This window comes from Cenococcum geophilum (assembly GCF_001692895.1).
Source record: "Cenococcum geophilum 1.58 unplaced genomic scaffold K441scaffold_13, whole genome shotgun sequence".
Taxonomy (NCBI): domain Eukaryota; kingdom Fungi; phylum Ascomycota; class Dothideomycetes; order Gloniales; family Gloniaceae; genus Cenococcum; species Cenococcum geophilum.
The window spans coordinates 511,610-525,320 of record NW_027137571.1 but is presented as its reverse complement, the minus strand read 5'-3'; the positions used below and the strand labels follow the sequence as shown (position 1 = coordinate 525,320).

The window sequence follows — 13,711 nt, the reverse complement described above, 5'->3', positions numbered from 1 at the left end:
AAGCGTTAGCCTATTAACTATTCTGCCGAAGATAACAGTTAATGGTTATACTATGGTCCCAAGAGTTAGAGTTTGTGACGTTAAATGCGTTTAATAAGATCCTATAGCAGAGCTGTCCTAAAGAGCGACTTAGCTCCGGGACCTTCCTTTTAGAGGCAATTAGGGTGGGGTTCTTATAGGACGTTGGTTAGAGCTTTGTCCTCGTAAATAGTGCTTACTAATTATTAAGCTAGAGCCAGATAAAGATTGGGGATAGTGGCTAGAGGATTGGGGCGGTAGGCTGCTAGCGTTAGCTGTTTATAAGTCTTTTTAAAAAGGGGCGGAGCAGTAGTTAGAGAGGTAGGAGTTACTCCTATATTTAAAGTAGAGGCCTAGCTTAATGCGTTATTCTTATTTAGAGGACCCTAGTGGGGCATATCTTAAGGTCCCAGTGTTAATATCTATAGCGTTAGGGTGCTTAAGCTAAGATAGCTTAGTAGACGTTCGTGGGGTTGCCATATTGTATTAGGGGGTGGGATTCGGTGTTAGGCGTAGTATATTATTGTACCGTTTATTAATAATGTTTACGCAGGCATTAAGGGCTCCTAGTAGGTCTACGCCTATTAGGGAGGTTTTTAGTTTAGGGCTTAGGGATTTAACGAGGCTATTAATTAGTGCGGAGTCGTTCCATCCTATTTCCTTTACGTAACGGTTAAATTTGGAAAAGTATACTAGGAAACTTTTCGTTCCTTAAGTTATGTAGTTTATCTTTCTTTAAGTAGTAGCTTAGCGGTTTAGGTTACTATATATAGCTTTAAGAAGTATAACTAGGCTTTGCACTAAGTTTGGCTAAAGAGATTTAATAAGGTCGGCTGTATCTCCTCCTAGTCAACTTAGGGCGTAACAGAGTCGGTTAGCTTTAGTTAGGTAATGGTTAGCGTTACCAGTTAGCTTATTTTTAAGCTGGCTTAGAAATAATTAGAGCTCTTATTATTTACTAGTAAATACTAGGGGATCTAATAGTCGTTCGGATTGTTTTAGTGTAGTAGTTGGCTTAGGGTAAGTAGCTACTGTAGGTTTAGGGCTCGCGTTTCGCGTGTTTATCTCCGGAGATAGCGTTTAGTCTTAAGGTCCTAGCGTGGGCATCTTAAGGGCGCAGACTTCTTCTTAGAGGTCCTTAATTAATTACTAGTATCATACTTCTTATTTAGCTTATTATTAATTTAAAGTAGCTTAGTTTTGTTTAAGGGCGTCTATAAAAGACTTCTATATCCCTACTAATTGTTCTTAGAGTGCGGTTATAATACCGGCGGCCGTTATAGGGGCTTTAGGTTCGTTCTATATGTCAATAATAGTATAGGTAGTTAACACAACGTAGTGTCACGGAGTAAGTATAAGCGACGATAATATATAGCAAGGTAGATATTATTAAGCTATATACATAAACTGTATAAAGAGGTTAAAACGTTGCGTAAGGAAAGAAGGTAGGAAAACGGGAAGAAAGGGTATATATTGTTAACTTGGTTGCTTAGTTAATACGTATATAGGCAGAATAGGGTTTAGGTTATAGTCCTGGCAGAACTTGGCAGAATTTGGTAAAACTTAGCAGAATATAGCAGAATGCCGTAGATTGCCGTTAGATTGCCATCAGATTGCCGTTAGATTACCATTTCGTGGTTAGTCTCTAATTGCTAAGTCGGTAGAAACAGGTAGACGTGTGTAAGGTGTCACGGGGGTGTCCCGTAACAGTAGTATCCTTTTAGATCTTTAAGAGGACAATATTTACAGAAGTAATTCTTTTTTATTAGCTTCTTTTCTTCTACTATTATTATATAAGTATATTTATGGATTAAGAAGTAGAATCTAGAGAATGCAGTTATTTAACGTGTTAAGGTTAAGCCTATATTAGCATTGGCTTTAATAGGGCTTAAAAGAGTAAAAGGTATATTACTTTTAAAGGAGTTATTACTATAAAGATTATTAGATAGAATTTCACTAAGGCAGGCCATATTAATAAGGTCGTATAATAAGGAAACAAAAGAATCCATATATTGTCTGTTAGAAATTTTTAGATTGCTAAGCCCTATTATAATAGCTGTCTAACAGACAGCCCTGTTAGCTAACACCCTATTAGTTTGATAGGTTTGACAGGATATTCTATCAGCCGTAAGTCTAGTTTTAATTCTGGTGTTCCGCAAGGACCACCTACCAGAGGACGCTGGCGCAGTGTGGTTTTCCATATAGATGGAAAAGTATGGAAAGATGGACTAATACTAACCCAAATAGCGTAGGCCCCTATAATTTAGCGGGGGTACCCCCAAATTTGGCGGGGGACCCCTTAAAATTTAGCGAGGGGGCCCCTAAAAGGGCTAGAAGTAAACAAAACTAAGCTCCGTAGACTCTCTCGCCATTTTTGGCAACCCGTTCGCGAATTTTAGGGGCCCTGCCGCCAAATTTGGGGGGCACCCCCGCTAAATTATGGGGGCCTACGCTATTTGGGTTAGTATTAGTCCATCTTTCCATACTTTTCCATCTGTATGGAAAACCACACTGCGCTGGCGGGAGGCAAAAATATAACCGCGGTGGCTTGTCGTGAGCGATGGTTCCACCCTTCCTACCAACTGGTCTGCGTATAGGAATCCACGGAGTAGACGATTTTCCCAGTCATTTCCATATAGAGCCTGAAAAACATGGTTCGCTCCGCACGGCTTGGGCCTTCAGCAACACTTGATACAGATACGGACGTGCCTTTGTCACCCGAGCAGTTCTCCGAGATAAATCCATCAACCAACGTCACTGAAACTCACTGTCCAATAGCCTTTAGTAACGAATGCGCCACTATTTGCTAGTTTATACTTTAAGCATTCTCGCAAAACCATAGGTAAAGAGCCCTAATGTTCCACACATCGAAGAATCGATCACTAATCACAAGGTTCAACTTTCCCTGGTAGCCTACCTCCACCCGTCTGTCAACTCATTTGTTTCTTTATTAGATTAATCTCGATCTGCCGAGTAACTAGCCGCGCTAAATGGATCTAGGATTAGGAGCGGCTAACTAGCAAACTTCTGACACAGATCTAACTAGGCTAGTCCGCCAAAAGATTAACAGTTGTGCAGGATGGAATGGCAAATACTGATACAATCTTTGGAATACATCGTAATTGCTTTGTGTAAAACATGCCAGCTCTTACAGATAGGGTTTTACCGTTATTACCCAATGTCTTATACCTTGTCCCGCTGATTAATAACCTATATCCGGACACATACTTGAAAATCATTGCACGGTTCCAATCCATACCAATTATTATAGTTTCCCGTATTACTGAGCATGTGTCATACTGACCGAGGCACAATATCATATTTCCCCTCCTCGTTCTGCATTGCGACGAATGTGTAATATCCTGCCCAGGAAGGTGTGATTCTCTTGAAGGTCGGACCGGGTATATAAGATACCAAGCCCTCGTCATCTTAGCCATACACTTGTTGAACACCTTATAATAATTCGGAATAGTTGGACAAGAGACCAACTCCCAATGGCGATCCTGAATTCTGTGCTTGTTGTTGCACCAACTGGAAAAGTTGGTCTAGCAATTTGTCATGAACTAGGCAAAACCAGGAGCAGATTCAAACGCATTGCCGCCTTTAAAAACACGTCCAGAGGTGGCGATGACGCTAAGGAAAAGATCCTGAGCGATTTGCGTGACCTGGGCCTGGAAATTGTTTCCGGGACTTACGAAGACGTGGACATCTTCCGTGGGTTTGACGTCGTAATTATGCCTTTAGGGAACCATGGACTATATCTGCAGCCACAGATAATCGACACGGCTATTGCTGCTGGAGTCCGCCATTTCTACCCCTCCGAGTTCGGTGCAGATCTTCTTGTTGGCGAAAATTGGCACCAGCGTTACTACAAGTACAAAACCATAACTCGGGAACACTTGACAGCACGTTCCAAGGATACTGAAGGCTTGGGATGGACTTTTATACAAGTCGGGAGGTTTACTGAATGGTCTGTCATAAAACATTTCGGTATTGACAACGCCAACCACAAAGCCACGATCTACGGAAATGAGAATGGACGCCAAAGCTTGCTAAGTGTAGAAGAGTTGGTCAACCTACATATCTGGTCTAAGAGCTGGCTAACCAAGTTTCAAGCTCTCTTGCGTACTTTATGAATACCCTTTCGGACCCTTTCGATGAGTCGGCTCCTACCTCACGCCAGCGCACTTATCGCTTGAATGGCGGCCCGTACACGTGGGACGAGATATTCTCAACCCTCGAACGTATTACTGGATACCCGTATGAGGTTACCTACATCCCTGTTGAAAGAGCACTCGAAAAAGAGGCCCATGCAAAGGAAATCGGTGATGTGGACTTGGAACTCGAAGCAAGTCACCAGCTTATTCAAGGTAGAGAGGGGACTCTTCTACCGCAACCATGGGATAATAGCCAGTTCCCAAGTGTGAAGCCGAAAGGGCTGGAAGAAGTTCTAAAACAAGCATTTGGGGACCCAAGTATGAGGAAATTCCTGGGACTATGATTAAATATGGAAATTTTGGTGGCGAGAGGACCTATACGACCGGACTAGTCCTTAGCGACACAATGTCGCGGGCGGGAATAGCAAGGAGAAATAACGGTGAAGCTGTCCGGAGAAACTTGATTAATTTCGACATTCGTTACTCTCTATATCAATGCTAAAGTGACCATACATCATTCCTAGAGAGGGGTTAATGATAGCTCCACACGATTTAATGGTTACTTTCACAAATGGATAGTGCCTATTGCTACACACCCCCAAAGAGAACTGTCCCCATGAAACGATAAGACTAGAGTCACCATACCTATAACTTTTGCGCTGTAAAGCTTAAATATTACGGTGTTGTACTCGTGAAACCAATGCTGAAGCTACAGCTAGGTTATCTCATAAATCAGACCCCTGGTGGGCATTTGGTGCGTGCACTACGCGCACGTGCGAGTATACGCTCCTTATCACTAACGAATTCTTTGTTGAGGGTCTGAGGCTTATAACGTGGCACACGGGGTCCCTGAGTTTTGCTCGCGCTAGTAAACCGCCTCCCTTTTTACCGCCAAATGGCATTTTGATGTTCAAATCGAGCAAAACCCAGGGACGAGCAAAACCCCGTGTGTCACGTTAGGCGTCATTATAGTGTAAACTAAATATTTTAAAAATTATATTATATATATTCCTACGAGCTACGTCCTAACTACAAGAGTTATTTATATATTTTATTAATGTATTAGATTCTTTAGATAATTATATCTTTATAAATACATACTATAGCCCTATATCTATCGTCGTAAAACGTAAGTTAGACAAAATACAACCAACTGCCTATATCTAATACTTTATATAATAGAGCTACAACGCCATTATTTAATACAATAGATAGAGAAGCTGAGGAGCTCCTGAGGGGTGAAATGAATGACGACTCTTCTACTGGACTCAAACCTAACATTGGCCAACAACAATCCTTGGCTTCATTTCTTACCAGAAATGCCCTCCTCGCCAGTGAGCGCATGAAAATATGGAAGAACGCTATGAGGTCGCTATGAATCTTGACACGTCATAGTGGTGGCTTTCATAGACCTTATAAAAAGTTCCACGATATAATTTGGAACACATCATGCGCCTTCTCAGATACAAACCCCACACCCTCTCCAAGCTAGAATCGGGCCCACCACGCTTGCTAGGAAGTTAAACCTTCCGATTTTGCCAATAGCTTTTTCTTCTATTCTTCGCAAAACGTGGCACGTCAAATTTAAACTGTGGACTCTCTCCTATCGGCATCATATCGATTTCTGAATTCACTCTGGATTGAAGGAAATGTTTACAGGCAGGATTTCATTTGGGAAACCCGTTCGAGAATCACTTTGAAAATTTAATAATTAGAAGTATGAGAACGTACCAGTAACGCAACGAAATAAAGGTCAGAAAGGCCAAAGAAGCAAAATTAAATATTAGAAAATCCAAGCAAAATTATTTTACTTCGGTGTAGGATTTCAAGCTTTTAATCTCTAGAACAAAGCATCAAAATGTGGCTTCAAAAGAGTTTTTCGGAAAGACATTATCGAACGCCTACTCCTTTTAGAACTCTAAATATTCCCTATGGATAGTGAGCTCGTTTACAAAGTCCCATTTTCAACGATAAAACGCGGCTTTCTTCTTCATGATCCGGCGTTGTATCGCAAACCCTCTTAGCATATGTATTCGCCCTAGGCGTAATCATTCACTGCAATTGACGTCGGAAGATATGGTAGGACAACCTCGGAAGTCCTCCGTAGATGGTACTTTGGTTTCAGACACTCTTAGGATAGTACGGGCGGCTTTAGGGTGTGTCCTAGGATCCTTCGTAAACCATGGGCCTTCTCAGGGGATCAGAGGATCGGGCTACTTGATCTCCTCCAGCCTTGGCTTGCTGATCTCTTGAGCTACTTATGGCAGATTTCTAAGACCACAGGATTGTCGAACACAAAGGGGGATTTAATTCATGGTCGGCGAGTTTCGTATGGATCATCGATATATTCCCTCGCTATCTCTTCCTCCTTATCAATGTCTCTAGTAGCATGAATCATCTCTTGTCCAATATTTTCATTCCACGTATGCTGCAACGGCATCCATAAGTGTTTATCAATACTTCCAAGGAAGACCACTACCCTCACCTCCGCAGCCTAATAGAAGGGCACTTGCCTCCACAGCGCTCCTAAAAGGATAGTTGATGCTCAGAAAGTTGTTGTGTGGAGACAGAACACCTTGAAAGCCCCTTAAGTCCCTCTAACGATAGATTTCCCGAAAATCAGGAGGCTCAAGTAGAATTCTAAATTTGAGAGAACTGGCTATTCGGATAATATTCCGTGAACTGTGGAACAGCTCTGACTTGCCCCTCGCCTCGTAATTGTTCGAGAATGCCAAGATTTAAGGCAGTAGTTTCTTTTGTGACAGTTCATCCAACGGCGGAAGTGACAACACTGGTAAAGTTAGTACCCCTGTGACCCGTGGGTAAACATGCCAATCTCTTCAAAGTTCTTACCGAGTATACCATGAGCAAACTCTAACCCAGCTCCGCATTCCCATTTTCAGACTCCATCTCATCGTGCAGCTCATACTTCTGCTCACCGCGTGATGAGCGTCAAAGACTCTCCGCCAGTCCTAAAATAGATTCGATTAGTTGGTTAATTTATCGTGCAGTGTTACGTAGTCGATGTACAACACGATGTCTTGGATCGTCAGAGTATCTGATGATATTATTCTACGAAGCTTGGCTGTAGCTGGGCTAGAGAAGAAGTTACAATTCGCCATGTGGGTTTGAAAACGGTAGAGCACCCCACATGCACGCATAGCGCGCGAACTTGAGATCTCTACCAAGTGTTGGCAAAGAACTAAAATGAAGTGATAGGCTTAAAGACCATCTTTTTTGAGTGGCATGCAACACTCCACGTAAATAGGGGCGACGTGGCCGAGGCCTTGCTTCCCCATGCAGCGCATGCTGCAGTTACTCAAATCAATTTATTAGTATTGCTTTTCAAGCGACCTCCCGACCGCCTACCTAGCCACTCAAGTAAGGGTCTGCTGAGCAACCCCTGTATAAAGAACGCATTGCCGTCGTTCGAACTCTCCAATACAGGCCACACGGACTTCGTACAACCAAGGTCGAGCAAATTTTGGAGTTTAAACATAGCTAATAGTCTCAATACCGGTCTTCACTTTGTGAATTACCAACTCTGCTCTACTAAAACCCTGTGCGGTGCATTGAGGGCTTCGTTATGTCGTTCTGGACGTGCAATATCTGTTCGATGGTAATGCCGGTGGCCTACGGGCCGTACCACCTTGTAGGCGACGAACACATTGAACGCCTCACAGCTTCCCTTTCTGGCATCTCCCTGAATCAGCCGGACAGCGTTACCATAGGGTCTCCCGTCACACAAAACTCAAACGAAAATAGTGGAGTGCAGCCGCGTCACAGAAAGAGCCATCGTTCACCAAGCTTGAGAAAGACTAGCTCCATCAAAAGTAGTACACCTCTCGACCGGTTCTTCCTCTCCTTTCCCGCTTTTAACTACGACCCTTCCCTACCACCTGCCACATCCTACAAACGTCTGCAAAAGCAGCAAAGATGGCATCGAAATGATCCGGCAAGTGAGGAGGGTTGGGATCGGTATCAAAATGCCCTAACCGAGGAGTTTCAGCTCTGGTTTGGAGCAGAGGATGACCTAGAAGCATGGCATGCCTTATGCCGTGCGATAGGAATCAACCCCCCACCGGTGACATGTAAATTATGCAAAGCGGTGCGCTTCTTCCGAAAATATTTCCGCTCGGCCTAGAATATAAGCTAACTCGGTATTGGTGGGATGGGTTAGGCCGTACGAAATCGTCACGTAAACATGATTGACTTAATCCAATGGGGTCGTAACGGCAGCGAAGGCAAGAGCGAGCGGGTACGGGTTTTCCGGACAGTCCATGAACTGAGTGAGTACAGTCGAGAGACAGGGAAGATCTATAGGAACAACTTTAAGAAGGACTCCGAGGAGGGCGGCGTGGTTTTGAGGCATCTCCTCCGACGCCTTTTTTCGTCTAAAAGAGTACCTGACAGAAGATCATCAAGTGATTCAAAATCTTAGCAAGAGAAGGACGGATGCAGTAAGCGAAAGCACTTGTACCACAATATTTAGGTCTTTCACTTTGTACTTCACGTAAGACCGCCTTAATCACAACAGCCGGTCTATACGGTAAATCCGGACTTTCAAGGGGGTTAAGGATCAATCGGCATTCTTCCTATCAATTTAATCCGCAAATTTCGTGGGCTTTTGAGTCCATATCCATCATTTGGATGTATTTCAGCAGAGATATCTTCATTTCAGACCCTAAAGCAAGGGGGCCGAGTCGTACAGGTAGAGACCCTTTTCTCGTAATTCAATCTAGAAACTAGCGTAAGGACAAAGCACCAAATCAAATCTGCTCAACAAATCTCTAAGGGGTTTGAGAAATATCACATTGATATTCTCACATTACAAATTAGTCTCAACCAGATGATACTCAAAAACCCAGTGTCTAGTAGCAGTTGTCTTTGCGTCATAGAGAAATAGAATGTCATCTGTAATCCAACATACACCGTCTACCAGCGAATAAGCTATAAATATCAAGCTGCCGTCATGCCAACTTAAGTCCCTCTTAATTTTAATTTATGTTTGACCTATTTGACTATTTTTGTTATGCGTTCCTTCATTGATCCCCTAGGAAAGGGCTTTCGACGGTCAGGGTATAGTCCAAGGCAATGTGAAATTTAGTTATTTGTCTTTGAGCGCTCATCAATTGCCCCGTTTGTTGTATCAATGCTTCGTGGCAGAGAAAAAATTTCACATCTCCAATCAAGTCTCATGAAACTTTCCACATCGTGACTGTTAGCTGAATTTATGCCAATCCAAGCAGCCACGTATATAGAATCTCCACTGTATTCCTCCTCTTCGTTCTACCTCTAAATCACCCCTCTACCTTGTGCACCCCAACACTGAAAGTACCAACCTCAATTGAAAGCTCATCATGTCTTATTCTTCAATGCCTCACGATATTATCAATATTCCAATACCATTTTCGTCAGAAGACATGCCTGCCACCCTTGAAGGAATGCCAGTGGAGATATTTGACCTCACTTGTAAACATCTAGACATTGAGGGAGTTTCAGCATTACGCCTTACTAGTCGAACAATTTGTGGTAAGATTTGGGGTTATTTTGGCACGACATACTTCAAATCTGTGAAGTTCATGCTCAGCCCATTCAGTCTTGCACCCCTTCTGGAGATCTCCAGGCATGAACAACTCAAAAAGAACATTCGGCACCTCTGCATTGGTACGGAGCGGATCTCTCCAGATATTAGTCCATTGCAATCCGAGGGATTGGATGGCCTGACCAGGTTGCGGGCAGGCGATTTTGGCGCTGTTTACTTGCAGCTTCTAAAGGAACGGGACCTCATAGAAGAACAACTCCAGGGTGTCTGCATACTCTCTAAAGTTCTAAATAATTTGGAGAGTCTGGACACTGTCAGAATTGGCTCTTACGGGTACTGTCCGCCAAACCGGGGACCAAACTGGTGTGTCAGTTGGGGTGTGAAAGAGCTTAGCAAGAAGATTGGGGCTTCCCATGTCTATAATGATGCTAGAAAGGCTTTCAATAATTCCTGTACGGATTATCAAGAGTTCGACGTTGTTTTCCAGGCAATAAAACAGGTCGGTGCTGAAGGCCCAAATCTCGACCTGTACATTTACCCACCATTCAGCAACTACGGCCAACCTTTCAAACTATCCAGTTCAGCCTGGCAGAACGTATCCGAATCCCGCATCCGGAACATCGCAATACTCTGGAACGTGAGCAATCATCAATCCCTAGATGACTCATGGTTTAAAAAACTTCTTATGAATCAACCAAGCGCATCGGGACTTACCATTGATATTAAGAATGAGTGGATGGGCCCCTCATATTCGTATCAAATCATTTTCCCAACATTGGCAACAGTACATTGGCCAAACCTGGCACGAATCGAGTTCCTTCATACGCGTGTGTACGACGCACACTTCCTCCATTTTCTAGCCAATCACGTAGACACTCTAGAGACCATGCGCATTCACAACTTCGATCTCCTCGGAGACGACACACACTACTCCACATGGACCGACGTATTCATAGTCATGCGAGAAATGCCTCGTCTCAGAATTGTTGATCTTTCAGGCCTGAAGCAGGACTGTCGAGGGTGGGAAGAGGATTCAGACGGCTCTGGAATATATCCTATTCCACGAGACTGCACGGAATTTGGAGTATTTACACTCTATCTCCAGGACAAGGAGATAGCTGTGGAATTGGACCAGGCGATCGAGGATGCCGGGATAGCGCCTTGGGATTGTGGAGAAAGTACTTATGTGTATTTTCGGTACAAGCCTGATGATCCGCTGCGATTACACCCGCGTCAGTTCATCGTAGAATCCCTGAAGGATGAGGTTTGCGAACAGATTGCGGAGATTCCTTTCGTGGAAGGAGTGGAAGGAATAGAATATGCCCTGGAAAACATGATTTTGTGATGCCCGAGTGTGATGGACAGCTAAAACAGCGTTTTCGATTGAGCGTGTCAGTGTTGATTTAACAAAAAGTAACAATGAAAAGTGCCAATTTATTAGAGTAGAATCTCCTTTTGCGACATCCTTCGATTAACTTAAACTATGATAATGCTGTGAACATGCCATTTACGAGAGTAGAAATCAGGGGTGGTTAATTTCTTGATGTATACCGTTTGTTTTGAAGATACTTTCGGACTCAATTAGCCCGGGAATTACCGTTCCGCATTTCCCAATCCCGTTTACAAGATCTATTATTCCAATACCTGAACGCCCGACCTCTGCCTGAATTACAAAAACACCATTACCACCACCGCTAGGCCCAAAGCCACAGCACCCAGCCCAGTACTTCTTGTTAGGCCAATGGCACCTCCCTTCGCGCTCGTAGTAATATTGTATAATGTTATCCTGTGAGCGATTATCAGCTTAAAGCCCTCGAGCTCGCAAGAACTGATGTTGAAGTAGTGTGGGTTCCATACGTCAATCGGCCGCCACATGCAACACTCGAGTTTCCTTGGCAAGGTATATTACAATCGGAATCAGGCAGTTTATTTGAGAAAGCAGACAGATACGGTGCGCACCAGCACTCGCTTCCATATTCCAGTCCGGCAAACTGCTGGCTGTTGCAGAAAGAGAAGCACATGTCCACTGTCATGTCGTCGTGTGCCTCCTAAACACGAAATCCATCAGCCTTATTCATGTGGACGAGGCTAAAGAGCATTTGTAGATATGCCAAGGTCTTCCGGTGGAGCAATTGCCCCTCTCTTAATTCTTTATTTCCAACTCACCATCGTCCAGCCTTGTGCTCCCAATGCCCTGACACCTCCCGCATCTGCATAACCCGTAGTCTCGTTGTAGCAGCCCGCGTATTTGTATTTTCCCTCTCCCGGATTTATTTGTACCATCGAGGTAGAACTTGGGGTGGTCGCGCTAGTTGCGGTGGTAGTCGCAGCAGCCGTGGAGCATGCGATAAAGATCGCTGCCAGGATAACGCGAAGGACAGTGTAGTAAATCATGTTGTTAATGATCGATTGCAATTAAGGATAGCTAGAAGTGTAAAGCGGATGACGAGGTTGAATTAAGGAGAGGTAAAAGAAGGACGAAGAATTAAAGGCTCAGGAAAGCGCAGCTGAGCATTGTTGGGGAGGAAGTCCACACGGTTCCCGCCTGGGCGCGCGCTGGAAGGTTTAAACCTGGGATTTGGAGACAGATCTGATAGCCCCCTAGGCCTTCCCTCTTTGGGCAGGCGGGAGATCGGCGAGCTGAGATCTCGCCAAATGCTGCAATGACTTTGGCATGTGCTTGGAGCTTTAAATTACAAAGTCTTAAGTGACGTCGCTCTAACACTTTGCAAAATTCTCTATATATATATGAAGCAGGGCTGTATTGCCTCGTTCGATGAGGCAAGGCTGCTAAGATGTAACCAAAAGTTTTTGCTCTCAGGATACGAGGACCCTTGCTCAGCTTCAGCCGCACTGCAGCGATAAGGCAAATCTCAGCTGAGTCTAGCCTTCTGCTTTGCTGCCTATTCTTTTCGTGAACTTTTCTTTCAGCTCCTCTGGCTCGTAATAAAATATTCATCTTTCTAAACCACTTGAATTTGTTATGAACAGAGTGACTAAACTTTCACAGCGCTATGGAATCGTCGTGAATTCGACGGTGATGTGGAGATCTGTAGTCCCCGAACATACTATTCGATACATCCTCTATTTCCTCAGTCCAAGAAGCGAAAGGCAAGGGCAACTTGTTCAGTATCGAGCATGGCGAACAGCGTTGTCGATGATGAATAATTCATAAGCCAATCAAAATATCGCGATATGAATGAATAATTGTGATATCTAGGGGTGAGAATTACAGTGTATCTTTGGAAGGTGACGGTAAGCTTGGCGTATTGAGTGTATTTTTGCTCAATGCCGTGACAATGGGTATTTTTTAGGGGCTGGTGGTAGTTCACGATATACGCCCAGTGTGATATAAAATACGTGATCGCACGGACCTTCTATAATGTCAAACGCGCTCGACCCGTATTATTAAATTATTAACTACTACCTCTACTACTATTGTGGTGGTGTAGACACCACCCCTTAATTTGGTCGATTCGGTTAGGGTACCTTGGCACCCTTTCTTGTATATATAGAGCCAAAGGCTCTACCTCCTTACCTTAGGCAACCTCACCCAACCTCAATCTTATCCTCTTCTCCTTCTATTAGTCTTATAGAGACTTGTCTTGTTCCCTTTCTCTTCTTTTAGTGTCGGGCTTTGCCCTTCCACACTACAATACCCCACTTACGCTTCCTCCATCTCGACAAGGGTATGGCCGGTGCGGGTCGGCCACCCTCCCTGCAGTGGTGGCGATTTGCAGAGCTAAAATTACTTTGATTTTTGTTATATATCACTTAAGGGTTAGCCCGCTTAGCCGCACAGCCCGCCCAGTCGCACAGGCCAAATCTAGCATCACCACGCAGCAAAATTGAGGCTATTCGCGCTATACAAAATCTATTATTTATATAATTCTAGTAGATAAGACTTTAAGAAGCTGCGAATCCAGCCAATTAGAGCTCGCAGTCCTTAAGCCTCTATAGCAGATTTATTTTCCTTGTTCGCGTATACCGA

The 13,711-nt window shown here is 43.9% G+C and overlaps 4 protein-coding genes across 4 annotated transcripts; 3 read left to right on the top strand and 1 right to left on the bottom strand.

Moving 5' to 3' along the window:
• Positions 1 to 3,512: 3,512 nt before the first annotated feature.
• K441DRAFT_607357 (NAD(P)-binding protein) lies at positions 3,513 to 4,683 on the top strand (the record flags this gene model as incomplete). Its single annotated transcript, XM_067645435.1, has 2 exons — positions 3,513 to 4,084; positions 4,135 to 4,683. The coding sequence occupies 2 exons, from the start codon at positions 3,513 to 3,515 to the stop codon at positions 4,517 to 4,519; spliced, it is 957 nt and encodes a 318-aa protein (XP_067505862.1). The 3' UTR covers positions 4,520 to 4,683.
• Positions 4,684 to 8,013: 3,330 nt separating this feature from the next.
• Positions 8,014 to 8,577, top strand: K441DRAFT_419009 (uncharacterized protein; the record flags this gene model as incomplete). Its single annotated transcript, XM_067641534.1, has 2 exons — positions 8,014 to 8,283; positions 8,356 to 8,577. Coding segments are annotated over 2 exons (492 nt in total), but the record flags the coding sequence as incomplete, so codon positions are not given.
• Positions 8,578 to 9,493: 916 nt separating this feature from the next.
• K441DRAFT_714094 (uncharacterized protein) lies at positions 9,494 to 11,387 on the top strand. The gene has a single exon (XM_067653955.1). The coding sequence runs from the start codon at positions 9,536 to 9,538 to the stop codon at positions 11,063 to 11,065; it is 1,530 nt and encodes a 509-aa protein (XP_067505860.1). The 5' UTR covers positions 9,494 to 9,535; the 3' UTR covers positions 11,066 to 11,387.
• K441DRAFT_656951 (WSC-domain-containing protein) lies at positions 11,147 to 12,285 on the bottom strand. The gene is made up of 3 exons (XM_067648098.1): positions 11,887 to 12,285; positions 11,578 to 11,768; positions 11,147 to 11,506 (listed from the first exon to the last, which is right to left on the bottom strand). The coding sequence occupies exons 1-3, from the start codon at positions 12,112 to 12,114 to the stop codon at positions 11,389 to 11,391; spliced, it is 537 nt and encodes a 178-aa protein (XP_067505859.1). The 5' UTR covers positions 12,115 to 12,285; the 3' UTR covers positions 11,147 to 11,388.
• Positions 12,286 to 13,711: the final 1,426 nt, after the last annotated feature.